We start from the raw sequence: 13,925 nt of genomic DNA on the forward strand, positions 1-13,925 counted from the left end.
CTGATATGTATAAGTATTTTTGCAGATCTTAATAATAATAATAATAATAATAATAATAAGGGCTAGAATTCTCTTCCTAATATATATATATATTTGTAGTATCTTAATAATAATAATAATAATAATAATAATAATAATAATAAGGGCTAGAATTCTCTTCCTAATATATATATATATTTGTAGTATCTTAATAATAATAATAATAATAATAATAATAATAATAATAAGGACTAGAATTCTCTTCCTAATATATATATATATTTGTAGTATCTTAATAATAATAATAATAATAATAATAATAATAATAATAATAATAATAATAATAAGGACTAGAATTCTCTTCCTAATATATATATATATATATATATTTGTAGTATCTTAATAATAATAATAATAATAATAATAATAATAATAAGGACTAGAATTCTCTTCCTAATATATATATATATATATTTGTAGTATCTTAATAATAATAATAATAATAATAATAAGGACTAGAATTTTCCTTATATATATATTTGTAGTATCTTAATAATAATAATAATAATAATAATAATAATAATAACATGGACTAGAATTCTCTTCCTGATATATATATATATTTGTAGTATCATAGTAATAATAATAATAATAATAACAATTCTCTTCCTGATATATATATATATGTAGTATCTTAGTAATAATAATAATAATAATAATAATAATAAGGACTACAGTTCTCTTCCTAATATATATAAGAATTTTTGCAGTATCTTAATAATAATAATAATAATAATAAGGGCTAGAATTCTCTTCCTGATATATATATATTTGTAGTAACTTAGTAATAATAATAATAATAATAATAATAATAATAATAATAATAATGTGGACTAGAATCCTCTTCCTGATATATATAAGTATTTTTGCAGTATCTTAGTAATAATAATAATAATATGGACTAGAATTCTCTTCCTGATATACATAAGTATTTTTGCAGTATCATAATAATAATAATAATAATAATAATAATAATAAGGGCTAGAATTCTCTTCCTGATATGTATATATATTTGTAGTATTTTAGTAATAATAATAATAATAATAATAATAATAATAATATGGACTAGAATTCTCTTCCTGATATATATATATATATATATTTATTTGCAGTATCTTAGTAGTAGTAGTAGTAGTAATAATAATAATAATAATAATAATAATACTTTAATCTTTAACGGCCAAGTTGGACTTTCCATTTAGAGAATTATTCGTGCCCAAGGCACACACATCACCAGGAATATAATAATAATAATAATAATAATAATAATAATAATAATAATAATAATAATAATAATGTGGACTAGAATTCTCTTCCTGATATATATAAGTATTTTTGCCGTATCATAATAATAATAATAATAATAATAATAATAATAATAATAATAATAATAATAGAAAAATGCTAATATCCAGAAATCTATTGAAGGTAAACAACAACAAATGCTGCGAGTGACATGTGCAACGTCTTCTTTTTGGTTCTTTCATATTATTTCCAGACTTTACAAAACGACTTTTATTTTATTTTTAAAATTTTCCCTACTTTTAAAAAGAATCACAACCGTCCTTTTTTACAAAATATATTGCCCGAAAACACACACTTATATATATATATATATATACTCATATACACTTTGCACGTCAAATATTTACAGTGTTTTTGCGTTCCACTCTTTCACAAACAAACAGTGTGGCTATTTTTAGGATTTATCCTAGAAACGACGATAAATCATCAATATTGGGAAATTACGGTAAGGTCGGATATAATCGAATAATAAATGGCGAACGTGTAGATCTGGCGAAATAAAGACCAAAGACACGGCACAAATGGGACAGAAGGAGAAACCAGTGTGAAGGGGATTGTAAGAGGGTTGAATGAAAAGTAATGCCTCCGCCTTCGTAATTCCTCAACATATAGCAGTCCTGGTCTGTGGATAAATTGATTCAGGACGTTCGAGAGAAATTTCAAGCATTTCACAAGAACATGTGGGTCACATTATGGCTTGGCTTGGATATCGGAAGATCTAATATAATATAATTATATAATTATATTATAATTATATTATATAATTATATTATAATTATATTATATAATTATATTATAATTATATTATATAATTATATTATAATTATATTATATTATACAATATAATTATAATATAATTATAATTATATTATATTATATTATATTATACAATATAATTATAATATAATTATAATATAATTATAATATATAATTATAATATAATTATATAATATAATTATAATATAATTATATAATTATATATAATATATAATTATATTATATTATACAATATAATTATAATATAATTATATAATATAATTATAATATAATTATATAATACAATATAATATAATATATTGTAAGTATATATACTTGTAAACCGCCCTGAGTCCCCTTTGGGGTGAGAAGGGCGGTATATAAATGTCGCAAATAAATAATAATAATAATCTATAACGATGGGTCCTGCGAGACGTCGGACGCAGAAACCGAGTGTAGACTTCTTCCGTGACGGCTTCGGAAAATTTGTCAGAAACGTATCCAATGCTCCGGTGATGGTGTGGGAAAGTGAATAGTGGAAGTTAAAGAGCACATTCTGAGGATTATTTCTGAGTTTGATTTATTAAAATATTCCCATCCAAACCCAAGTGGCGAAGGCGGAGGCATTACTTTTCATTCAACCCCCGTCGGTTGCAATCTAACTCGAAAGCAGGATTCCAATGGATGAAAGAAACCTAACCGGAGTCCTTATGTCTCTGGTTTCCACATGACGTTGGACACGGAATATATCCACGGCTCCACTTTGAGCTGTCACAAAGCGAATCCTGCCGTTTCGAAATACAGATGCTCCGAAGAGTTGAACGATGAAGGCATCAGTCCCAATCCATGGATCGGATTATTTACAATCCCGTCCGAAGCTTTGCCACAATCCCAGTACACACAACTTTAGTTCTGTGTTGACTTACTGGTTAAGATCTTCCAATACATTTAGTAGCTTCCTTTCTACAGCTGATCTCAAGGCAAATATTTAATATTTGTTTATATTGAGGGCCGGGGTGTGGCGCAGCTGGTTAGGAGCCAGCTGCAATAAATCACTACTGACTGAAAGGTCATGGGATCAAAGCCCGGGAAAAAACAGTTGCATCTGTTGAGTAGAAAATTCTAGGTACCGCTTCATATGGGGAGGCTAATTAAACTTAATTTATGGGTCGGATAAAACTCCCAACCGTTAATGGCTTAGCTCGCTGCTCACCTAAGTAGCTTGAAAAATAGTTGTATCTATTAAGTAGAAAATTCTAGGTACCGCTTTATACGGGGAGGCTAATTTAACTTAATTTATGGGTCGGATAAAATTCCCCATTGTTAATGGCTTAGCTCGCTGCTCACCTAAGTAGCTTGAAAAATAGTTGTATCTATTAAGTAGAAAATTCTAGGTACCACTTTACGCGGGGAGGCTAATTTAACTTAATCTATGGGTCAGATTGAGCTCCCAACTGTTAATGGCCTAGCTCGTTGCCCACCTAAATAGCTTGAAAAACAGTTGTATCTATTGAGTAGAAAATTCTAGGTACTGCTTGATGTGGGGAGGCTAATTTAACTTAATTTATGACACCTTAAAATCTGCTAGCAGTGTGAGGAAAGGAATGAGGAAATACTCCATCAAGGACTCAGTTTCACAAGCGGACGATGAAGTGGCAGCTCCCCTTGCTGCCGGAATTGAGCATACTCTCAGGAGGCCGGAAGCTGGAAAAATGTTAAATTGCCTCTGTGTCTGTCTATATATGTCATATGTCTCGATAATGGCATTGAAAGTGTCACTGAGTCCTTGATGGAGTACTTCCTCATTCCTTTCCGTGCGCTGCTGGAAGTTTTAATGGTGTCGTAAATTAAAATTAGCCTCCCCGCATAAAGCGGTACCTGAATTTCCTACTCGACAGATGCAAGTGTATTTCGAGCTGCTTAGGTCAACAACGAGCTATGCTATTAAATGGTTGGGAGCTCAATTTCCTACACTCGGTAGGACTCTTTAATATACTTCTCAAATTGCGACACCGAGTCCTTGATGGAGTACTTCCTCATTCCTTTCCGCGCGCTGCTGGAAGTTTTAATGGTGTCGTAAATTAAAATTAGCCTCCCCGCATAAAGCGGTACCTGAATTTCCTACTCGACAGATGCAAGTGTCTTTCGAGCTGCTTAGGTCAACAACGAGCAAGGCTATTAAACGGTCGGGAGCTCAATCCGACCTGGGCTTCGATCTCAGTAGTGATTTATTGCAGCTGGCTACTAACCATCTGCACCAGATACACAGCAACACGGATTTATTTACACCTAAACCCACGACAACATGGGGAAACGTATCTGGAGATGCCCACTTGGTCCCGAACCCAAGGCAAGGAGCCACCTCAAAGGGCGCTGTTCCTCTCCACTTCGGCCTTCTTTCCATGCGGCACCGAGTTGGCGGCGAAATCCGCGAGCTCCTCCTTGTTGCCCTCCTCGACGCCGACCCCGTTCCTCTTGGCCATGATCTGGTTGATCTCCATGAAGGTCTTGTTCTTGGTTTCGGGGACGACGAAGAAGATGTAGATGTCGGTGACCAAGCAAATGCCGCAAAAGATGAGGAAGGAATACGCGCCGAGCCCTTGCTGGAAAGGAAACGAAATCAAACCGACGTGAGCGAGTGAGAACAATGCAAGTGTTCTGCGCATGCGCGGTTAGTAATTTTTGGTTTTGGAGGGTTTTCTGTAATCTGGACCTAGGTTTTTTTGATTGAAAGACATAGAGTGGATGACTATGTCTTTTGTGGCCAAATTTGGTGTGGTTTGGACCAGTGGTTTTGTTGTTTACTCCAGGGGAAAAACGCACATAACATTTATATATATATATATATATAGATACAATAAATGATCTTATTAGCTTAGCATTATATATTACTATATTGCACTATACCACTATATTGTAATATTATTAGTAACATTACATGTAATATGTAATTAATGTTATTATATTGTGCTAGCTGTCTTGGTATGGAAAATAAAGTATTGAGGAATTGCTGGTAGTTAGTATATGGCCACATATATAGTAATAGTAATTTTTGGTTTTGGAGGGTTTTCTGTAATCTGGACTTAATTTTTTTAGGTTGTTTTGATTGAAAGACATAGAGTGGATGACTATGTCTTTGTGGCCAAATTTGGTGTGATTTGGTCCAGTGGTTTTGTTGTTTACTCCATGGGAATTATTCACATTACATTTTATATATATATATATATATATATATATATATATATATATATATATAATTCTATTTATATTATTACTATTATATTATTCATTATTCACGACTACATTGAAACTAGAATAGAGAGAAATCAGCGTGGAAACTGCAAGAGGTACCATAGATTGTTGTACATGGAAATAAGGGTAGTAAATAGTTTTTGATTTATTAAATACAGTTATATATTACAACTATACATTTTTGTTATTTAAACTATACAAATTGCGAAATTATGGGTTTTTTTCTCGAAGTGACACACCACCCAAGTCATGCTAGGTTTTTTGGTGAATTTTGACACACCAAGCACAAAAGCTTGCCCATCATTGATCTATATCTAACTATAAATATCATCTATATACATATCTATCTATACCTAACTATACATACCTATCTATCTATATCTAACTACGTATGTATCTATAACTATACATATCTATCTATATCTAACTATACATACCCATCTACCGTAAATACATATCTATCTATATCTAACTATACATATCTTGCAACTATAGATATTTATATCTAGCTATACATGTCTATACATACAATATATTATATTATTAGTATAGCACAATATTACTATATACACATCTCTAGGTCATGCTATGCATGCGGAGTGAATTATATATATATTATTTTATTTTTAGTTTCAGAATTACAATAAAAATGAGGGCACAATTGATAGGAAGTTAATTACGCGGAGTGAATTATTGATCATGGTGCAACAGATGAATGAAGTGTAAAACACATCCTAGAAATATATAGGATAATATAATAGATAATACATATACTTTAAGACAAATTTACACATTTAGTCTGAATGAGAATATTTACTTTAGCATTTCCTTAGTGACTACTAGAACTCCGTGAACCTAGTTGTGAGTACTAAAAATGGTATATTTATATTACATGTAATATTACTAATAATATTACAATATGGTCTTATAGTACAACATCTATATATATAAAAGGGTAATGGAATCACGGCACCGGACAAAACAACTAAACTAAACGCCCCACAACCTTGAAAATTGACAGCACAACCTCTCATCCATGCCTCTACGTTCATACAACAAAAATAAAAGAAAAATTAAGTCCTAGCCACAGCCATGCGTGGCCAGGCATAGCTATCTATATATATAAAAGGGTAATGGAATCACGGCACCGGACAAAACAACTAAAGTAAATGCCCCACAACCTTGAAAATTGACAGCACAACCTCTCATCCACGCCTCTACGTTCATACAACAAAAAGAAAAGAAAAATTAAGTCCTAGCCACAGCCACGCGTGGCCAGGCATAGCTATCTATATATATAAAAGGGTAATGGAATCACGGCACCGGACAAAACAACTAAACTAAACGCCCCACAACCTTGAAAATTGACAGCACAACCTCTCATCCATGCCTCTACGTTCATACAACAAAAATAAAAGAAAAATTAAGTCCTAGCCACAGCCATGCGTGGCCAGGCATAGCTATCTATATATATAAAAGGGTAATGGAATCACGGCACCGGACAAAACAACTAAAGTAAATGCCCCACAACCTTGAAAATTGACAGCACAACCTCTCATCCACGCCTCTACATTCATACAACAAAAAGAAAAGAAAAATTAAGTCCTAGCCACAGCCACGCGTGGCCAGGCATAGCTATCTATATATATAAAAGGGTAATGGAATCACGGCACCGGACAAAACAACTAAACTAAACGCCCCACAACCTTGAAAATTGACAGCACAACCTCTCATCCATGCCTCTACGTTCATACAACAAAAAGAAAAGAAAAATTAAGTCCTAGCCACAGCCACGCGTGGCCAGGCATAGCTATCTATATATATAAAAGGGTAATGGAATCACGGCACCGGACAAAACAACTAAAGTAAATGCCCCACAACCTTGAAAATTGACAGCACAACCTCTCATCCATGCCTCTACGTTCATACAACAAAAAGAAAAGAAAAATTCTTATTTTTATTTACACCATTTGCTTAGTATTTCGACATGGATATCTGTGCCTGATTGATATTGTATAGTTCTGGTGCAGTGCAGCTCCAGCTGAGACTATATTTACAGTATTGGCCAATGTTTTCAAGCTCTGTCCAATATTTCTGAGCATCCTAAGCTCACAAAAAAAGGCTCACACACATCTCTGGCTTCCTTACCCTCATATAATTGAAGACCAGCCCAACCGTGAAATTGGAGAGCCAGTGCACGGAACCTCCGATCATGAACGCTGCGGAGCGAGACGACTGGAGGAACATCTCGATGATCATGACGCTCGGGATCGGACCTGCCAAGGAGAGAGAATCAGGGTTGCTGAGGATGCCCCAGAATGTGTTGTTGAAGACTTTCGTGGCCGGAATCACTGTCATGAAAGCCTTCGACAACACCTTTGTTTCTCCTCCGAGCCAAGAAGAGCGCAAACTTACTTGCTCCGATGGCGTGTCCAATGACGTACGAGATGATGCTGGCGATACTGACGTAGGACATCCAGCCGATAGACTGTCGGGGGAGATTGGAATTGAAGCGTCAAGACACACTCTCCAGCATTTCACAGACACAAAACAGGACACTTGAGGCCAAACAACATCAGACAATATTTTTAATGAAGAGAAACACACAAGTTAGGAGAGACTCGTGTTATCGATCAGTCACCAGAGGCTGATAGTTTAACTGATGGTTTAGAGAGGACTAGCTGTGCCCGGCCACGTGTTGCTGTGGCATAGTCTTAATTAGGATTTTTTTTTGTGGCATTCAAGGTGGCCTAGAGAATATTCCCCTATGTATGAAGCAGCCAGGCTTTGAAGCTGCGAGGGTATTCAAGTTGGCCAACAATGGAGTCCCCTAGATATGATGCAGCCAGGCTTTGAAGTTGCAATAATAATAATAATAATAATAATAATAATAATAATAATAATAATAATGCAGACTGTGCAAGGAAGCTGACGAAACCATTGATCATATCCTCAGCTGCTGTAAGAAAATCGCACAGACAGACTACAAACAGAGGCACAACCATGTGGCCCAAATGATTCATTGGAACTTATGCCTCAAGTACCACCTCCCAGCAGCAAAGAACTGGTGGGATCACAAACCTGCAAAAGTATTGGAAAATGAGCACGCAAAGATACTGTGGGACTTCCGAATCCAGACTGACAAAGTTCTGGAACACAACACACCAGACATCACAGTTGTGGAAAAGAAAAAGGTTTGGATCATTGATGTCGCCATCCCAGGTGACAGTCGCATTGACGAAAAACAACAGGAAAAACTCAGCCGCTATCAGGACCTCAAGACTGAACTTCAAAGACTCTGGCAGAAACCAGTGCAGGTGGTCCCGGTGGTGATGGGCACATTGGGTGCCGTGCCAAAAGATCTCAGCCAGCATTTGGAAACAATAGACATTGACAAAATCACGATCTGCCAACTGCAAAAGGCCACCCTGCTGGGATCTGCATGTATCATCCGAAAATACATCACACAGTCCTAGACACTTGGGAAGTGTTCGACTTGTGATTTTGTGATACGAAATCCAGCATATCTATCTAAATAATAATAATAATAATAATAATAATAATAATAATAATAATAATAATAATTTTATTTTTATACCCCGCCTCCATCTCCCCTGGGGGATTCGGGTGGCTTACATGGGGCCGATGCCCGGGAAAATACAATAACAAACATAAAACAACATCACACGCAAATAAAAATTAAACATTGACATAAAAGTAAAATAACTAATATTAGTAAAACACAAGTTATAACACAACACTGGAATCATAAAAATGAACTGGGCAAAAGTGCGCTAGGTGAGTTTTGTAAACAAGAGGTAGTTAAAAGTGCAAGGTCACTCCTTGGAAATTGCCGAGTATTGTGGCCAAATTTGGTTTGATTTGGCCCAGTGGTTTTGTTGTTAACTCGGTCCTAATGAGGCACATTGCATTTTTATATAGATAGATAGATTGTGATCTTTCCTGTGGCACAAAGTGATGGGCCCTCAAGTCTGTGAATAGCTCATTTAGAGAGATTTCGTGGGAAAGTTGTGAAAGAAATTCACGGGAAATGTCATGCTTTCATGGGTGTCTATTAAGCCACAAGTTGTTTACCTTAAGATCAGTTCCGGCAACACCGTGTTAGAGTGAGAAGCTTATGTTGGATAAGTGAGACTCTACTGTAGTTAAAAGTGCAAAGTCACTCCTTGGAAAGTGATGAGTATTGTGGCCAAATTTGGTGTGATTTGTCCCAGTGGTTTTGTTGTTAACTTGGTCCTAATGATGCACATTGCATTTTTATATCTATAGATTGTGAGCTTTTCTGTGGCACAAAGTGATGGGCCCTCAAGTCTGTGAATAGCTAATTTAGAAAGATTTCGTGGGAAAGTTGTGAAAGAAATTCATGGGAAACGTCATGCTTTCATGGGTGTCTATTAAGCAACAAGTTGTTTACTTTAAGATCAGTTCAGGCAACACTGCGTGAGAGTGAGAAGCTAAGCCTGAGTTCTCTTGTTCCTGGTTCAAGTCAAGCTTTGATTTTGGAAACGTCATGCCTTCATGGCTGTCTATTAAGCAACAAGTTGTTTAATTTAAGATCAGTTCAGGCAACGCTGTGTTAGACTGAGAAGCTAAGCCTGATTCTCTTGTTCCTGGTTCTATTTGAGCTTTGATTTTGGAAACGGAATGCTTTCATGGGTGTCTATTAAGCAACAAGTTGTTGACTTTAAGCTCAGTTCAGGCAACGCTGTATTAGAGTGAGAAGCTAAGCCTGAGTCTCTTGTTCCTGGTTCTAGTCAAGCTTTGATTTTGGAAACGGAATGCTTTCATGGGTGTCTGTTAAGCAACAAGTTGTTGACTTTAAGCTCAGTTCAGGCAACGCTGTGTTAGAGTGAGAAGCTAAGCCTGCGTTCTCTTCTTCCTGGTTCAAGTCAGACTTTGATTTCGGATCTCTCCTGGAAGTTTTCTATGTTCCTGTCCATGTTCAAGTCTTACTAGTTATACCTTCCTGATTGTGGACTTATGTTGTATCTGTGATTCCCGTTTGATATATTATGCAAAAGCCTAATATACGGGATATTTCAGCCGCTTGACTGAGCATATAATTTCCCTTAAGGACGTTGCATAAAGGCAGAGTGCTTAGAAAGACAACAAGCGCATAGTTACGGATTCTAGGAGAGTGGGCACACGAAACCAATTTGGGTCCCAGTATCCCCGTCCCTGGCAACTTCCCCAGGACGAAGACTCGGTTACAGACCGTGAGATTCAGAGCGACGGTCAATACGGCACACGCCACGCAGCAGATCCCGAAACCAACCAGCAACAGAATCCTCCGGCCCAGAGACTCGACGATAAAAACCTACACAATGTGAAGGGAGATGATTAAGTGCACGCCGAGCTTGGTTAATACAGTGTTACACTTTGGAACCTCCCGCCTCTGGAAAGTAGAGCCCGTTTTGGACAATCCAATACCGCAAGGAATGTCATGACGACGTTGACCGCTCCCGTCCCAGCCGTGACGAACTGGACGTCGTACTTATTCAACCCAGTGGACAAGTAGATTTCATCGGCGTAGTAGTAAATCTGAAACGAGAGAAAAACAATGAAATCATGGCTTCCGGTTTGAAAGTTCGGAGAGAGGGTTATGTTGAGTCCTATTGACTGGCAGCTAGGGGGAAAACGGCTCTTCCTCTGTAATTTAGACTTTATTTTTTTCTAGTTTTTTATTTAAAAACATAGATGGGATGACTATGTCAATCATGGCTTCCGGTTTGAAAGTTTGGGCAGGGGGTTATGTTGACTCCTATTGACTGGCAGCTAGGGGGAAAACGGCTCTTCCTCTGTAATTTAGACTTTATTTTTTTCTAGTTTTTTTATTGAAAAACATAAATGGGATGACTATGTCAATCATGGCTTCCGGTTTGAAAGTTTGGGCAGGGGGTTATGTTGAGTCCTACTGACTGGCAGCTAGGGGGAAAACGGCTCTTCCTCTGTAATTTAGACTTTATTTTTTTCTAGTTTTTTTATTGAAAAACATAGATGGGATGACTATGTCAATCATGGCTTCCGGTTTGAAAGTTTGGGCAGGAGGTTATGTTGAGTCCTACTGACTGGCAGCTAGGGGAAAAATGGCTCTTCCTCTGTAATTAGACTTTATTTTTTTCTAGGTTTTTTATTGAAAAACATAGATGGGATGACTATGTCAATCATGGCTTCCGGTTTGAAAGTTTGGGCAGGAGGTTATGTTGAGTCCTACTGACTGGCAGCTAGGGGGAAAATGGCTCTTCCTCTGTAATTAGACTTTATTTTTTTCTAGGTTTTTTATTGAAAAACATAGATGGGATGACTATGTCAATCATGGCTTCCGGTTTGAAAGTTTGGGCAAGGGGTTATGTTGAGTCCTATTGACTGGCAGCTAGGGGAAAAACGGCTCTTCCTCTGTAATTTAGACTTTATTTTTTCTAGTTTTTTATTGACTATGTCTTTTGTGGCCCAGATCTCTAAGAAATCGTAATGTTGAGCAAGTTGTGATTTACCGCGTTAACTCCCGAGAGCTGCTGCCCCATCATCATCACAATGATGGAGATAAGTTGCCAGCGGAGTCCGCGGTAGGTGAAGAGCGTGAACACGGACATCCGCCCCTCGGCTTTCTCCGCCTGGTCCTCCTGCCACATCTCCTCCATCTCGTCGTCCACGTCGTCCCAGCCGCGCAGCTTCTTCAAAGCTGAAGGGGTAAATTAAGGCAGTTGACATTTTGCCTGGGATTTATAGTTCACCTACAATCAAAAGCGTTCTGAACTCCACCAATGATGGAAGCAGCACAAAATTCCTAAATCCTGCATCTCTCCCTCTTCATCCAGGAATATAATCAGATGGAAAATGTACCTTTCCTGGCACCGTCTTCGTCGCCCTTCTGGATCAGCAGATATCGGGGGCTCTCGGGGAAAAAGGGGAGAGTTAGGAGCTGGAGAGCGGCCGGGACCCCCGTGAGACCCAGTAGTATTGGCCAGCCTGCAAGAAAAGAGAAGGGAAAAGAGATGTTGACATGCTGGCACAGATGGATGTTCGGCCACTCTTCCACTGGTTGGATCCAAGAATTATATAGATAGATATGTATAGTTAGATATAGATAGATATGTATAGTTATAGATAGATATGTATAGTTAGATATAGTTAGATATATATAGTTATAAGATATGTATAGTTAGATATAGATAGATATGTATATACGGTAGATGGGTATGTATAGTTAGATATAGATAGATATGTATAGTTAGATATAGATATGTATAGTTAGATGTAGATAGATATGTATGTACGGTAGATGGGTATGTATACTTAGATATAGATAGATATGTATAGTTAGATATAGATATGTATAGTTAGATATAGATAGATATGTATAGTTAGATATAGATATGTATAGATATACATAGATATGTATAGTTAGATATAGATATGTATAGTTAGATATAGATAGATATGTATAGTTAGATATAGATATGTATAGTTAGATATAGATAGATAGATATAGATACATACGTATAGTTAGATAAATATAGGTAGATAGGTATAGAAAGATATAGATAGATATGTATATAGATAGATGTGTATATAAATAGATGTGTATAGAGATAGTTGTATAGTTATAGATAGATATGTATAGTTAGATATTGATATGTATGTAGATAGATATGTATAGACAGCACCTTCATGGCTATTGATGCACGCAGCACTTTTGTTGGGACTACAACTCCCATCATCCTGCATTTGCTGAGAATGATGGGAGCGGTGTGATTCTCACCTTATTACAGTGAGCCTCTGTTTATTGATGTGTCTGAAGCTGACTCTGCAAACAAGCCCGTTACAAACAATTAGGAACCATGGCTTGCAGTTGGAATAAGCTGGTTAGAATCATAGCTTGTTGTTATGATTAAATATTGAACCATGGTCTATCCCTAGCTTCTTTCTCTGGCTGGAGAGTTGTGAGTTTCCTAAAGGAATGAACTGTGGTTAAATCAACTCATCTTGGCTTATTGTGACCCGCAAACTTGAATGAAGATTGGTTTACCGTCATAGTTCCCCAGGATCATCTGCATCCCCAGGATCTGGGCGACCAGGATCCCGATGGTGATGAAGAGCTGCGGGACCACCCCGGACGCCCCCCGTAAGTTTTTGGGGGACAGCTCCCCAAGATACATGGGCACGACGTTGGAAGACAGGCCTGTAAATAAATCCATAAATATATATAGATAATATTGACAATAATGCTATGATGTAATACAATATAATACTAATAATAATACAAGATAATAATATCATATATATATTATATATTACATGTAATATTAGCAATAATACGACAATATAGTGGTATACTACAATATAGTAATATATAATTCTGATTTAGAATTTGTAGGACTGAGTAAACGTTTGTAGGACTGAGGAAACGCTTGTAGGACTGAGGAAACATTTGTAGGACTGAGTAAACATTTGTAGGACTGAGTAAACATTTGTAGGACTGAGTAAACGTTTGTAGAACTGAGTAAACATTTGCAGGACTGAGGAAACGTTTGTAGGACTGAGGAAACGTT

At 36.5% G+C, this 13,925-nt stretch overlaps 1 protein-coding gene across 2 annotated transcripts in view; it reads right to left on the reverse strand.

Moving 5' to 3' along the window:
• Positions 1 to 2,390: 2,390 nt before the first annotated feature.
• LOC100563256 (solute carrier family 2, facilitated glucose transporter member 5) overlaps positions 2,391 to 13,925 on the reverse strand; it is a 34,265-nt gene continuing 22,730 nt past the window's right edge. Inside the window, exons 5-12 of one of the 2 annotated variants that reach the window (XM_062965713.1) lie at positions 13,403 to 13,555; positions 12,217 to 12,342; positions 11,868 to 12,055; positions 10,804 to 10,914; positions 10,589 to 10,690; positions 7,768 to 7,840; positions 7,501 to 7,628; positions 2,391 to 4,703 (exon numbers count right to left, since the gene is read on the reverse strand). In XM_062965713.1, the coding sequence (XP_062821783.1) occupies positions 4,464 to 4,703; positions 7,501 to 7,628; positions 7,768 to 7,840; positions 10,589 to 10,690; positions 10,804 to 10,914; positions 11,868 to 12,055; positions 12,217 to 12,342; positions 13,403 to 13,555 (1,121 nt within the window). In that variant the 3' untranslated portion in view covers positions 2,391 to 4,463. The remainder of the gene's footprint in view (positions 4,704 to 7,500; positions 7,629 to 7,767; positions 7,841 to 10,588; positions 10,691 to 10,803; positions 10,915 to 11,867; positions 12,056 to 12,216; positions 12,343 to 13,402; positions 13,556 to 13,925) is intronic. The other variant, XM_062965714.1, reaches the window with a different exon arrangement.

The sequence above is a fragment of the Anolis carolinensis genome, unplaced genomic scaffold (assembly GCF_035594765.1).
Source record: "Anolis carolinensis isolate JA03-04 unplaced genomic scaffold, rAnoCar3.1.pri scaffold_15, whole genome shotgun sequence".
In the NCBI taxonomy this organism is placed as follows: Eukaryota; Metazoa; Chordata; class Lepidosauria; order Squamata; family Dactyloidae; genus Anolis; species Anolis carolinensis.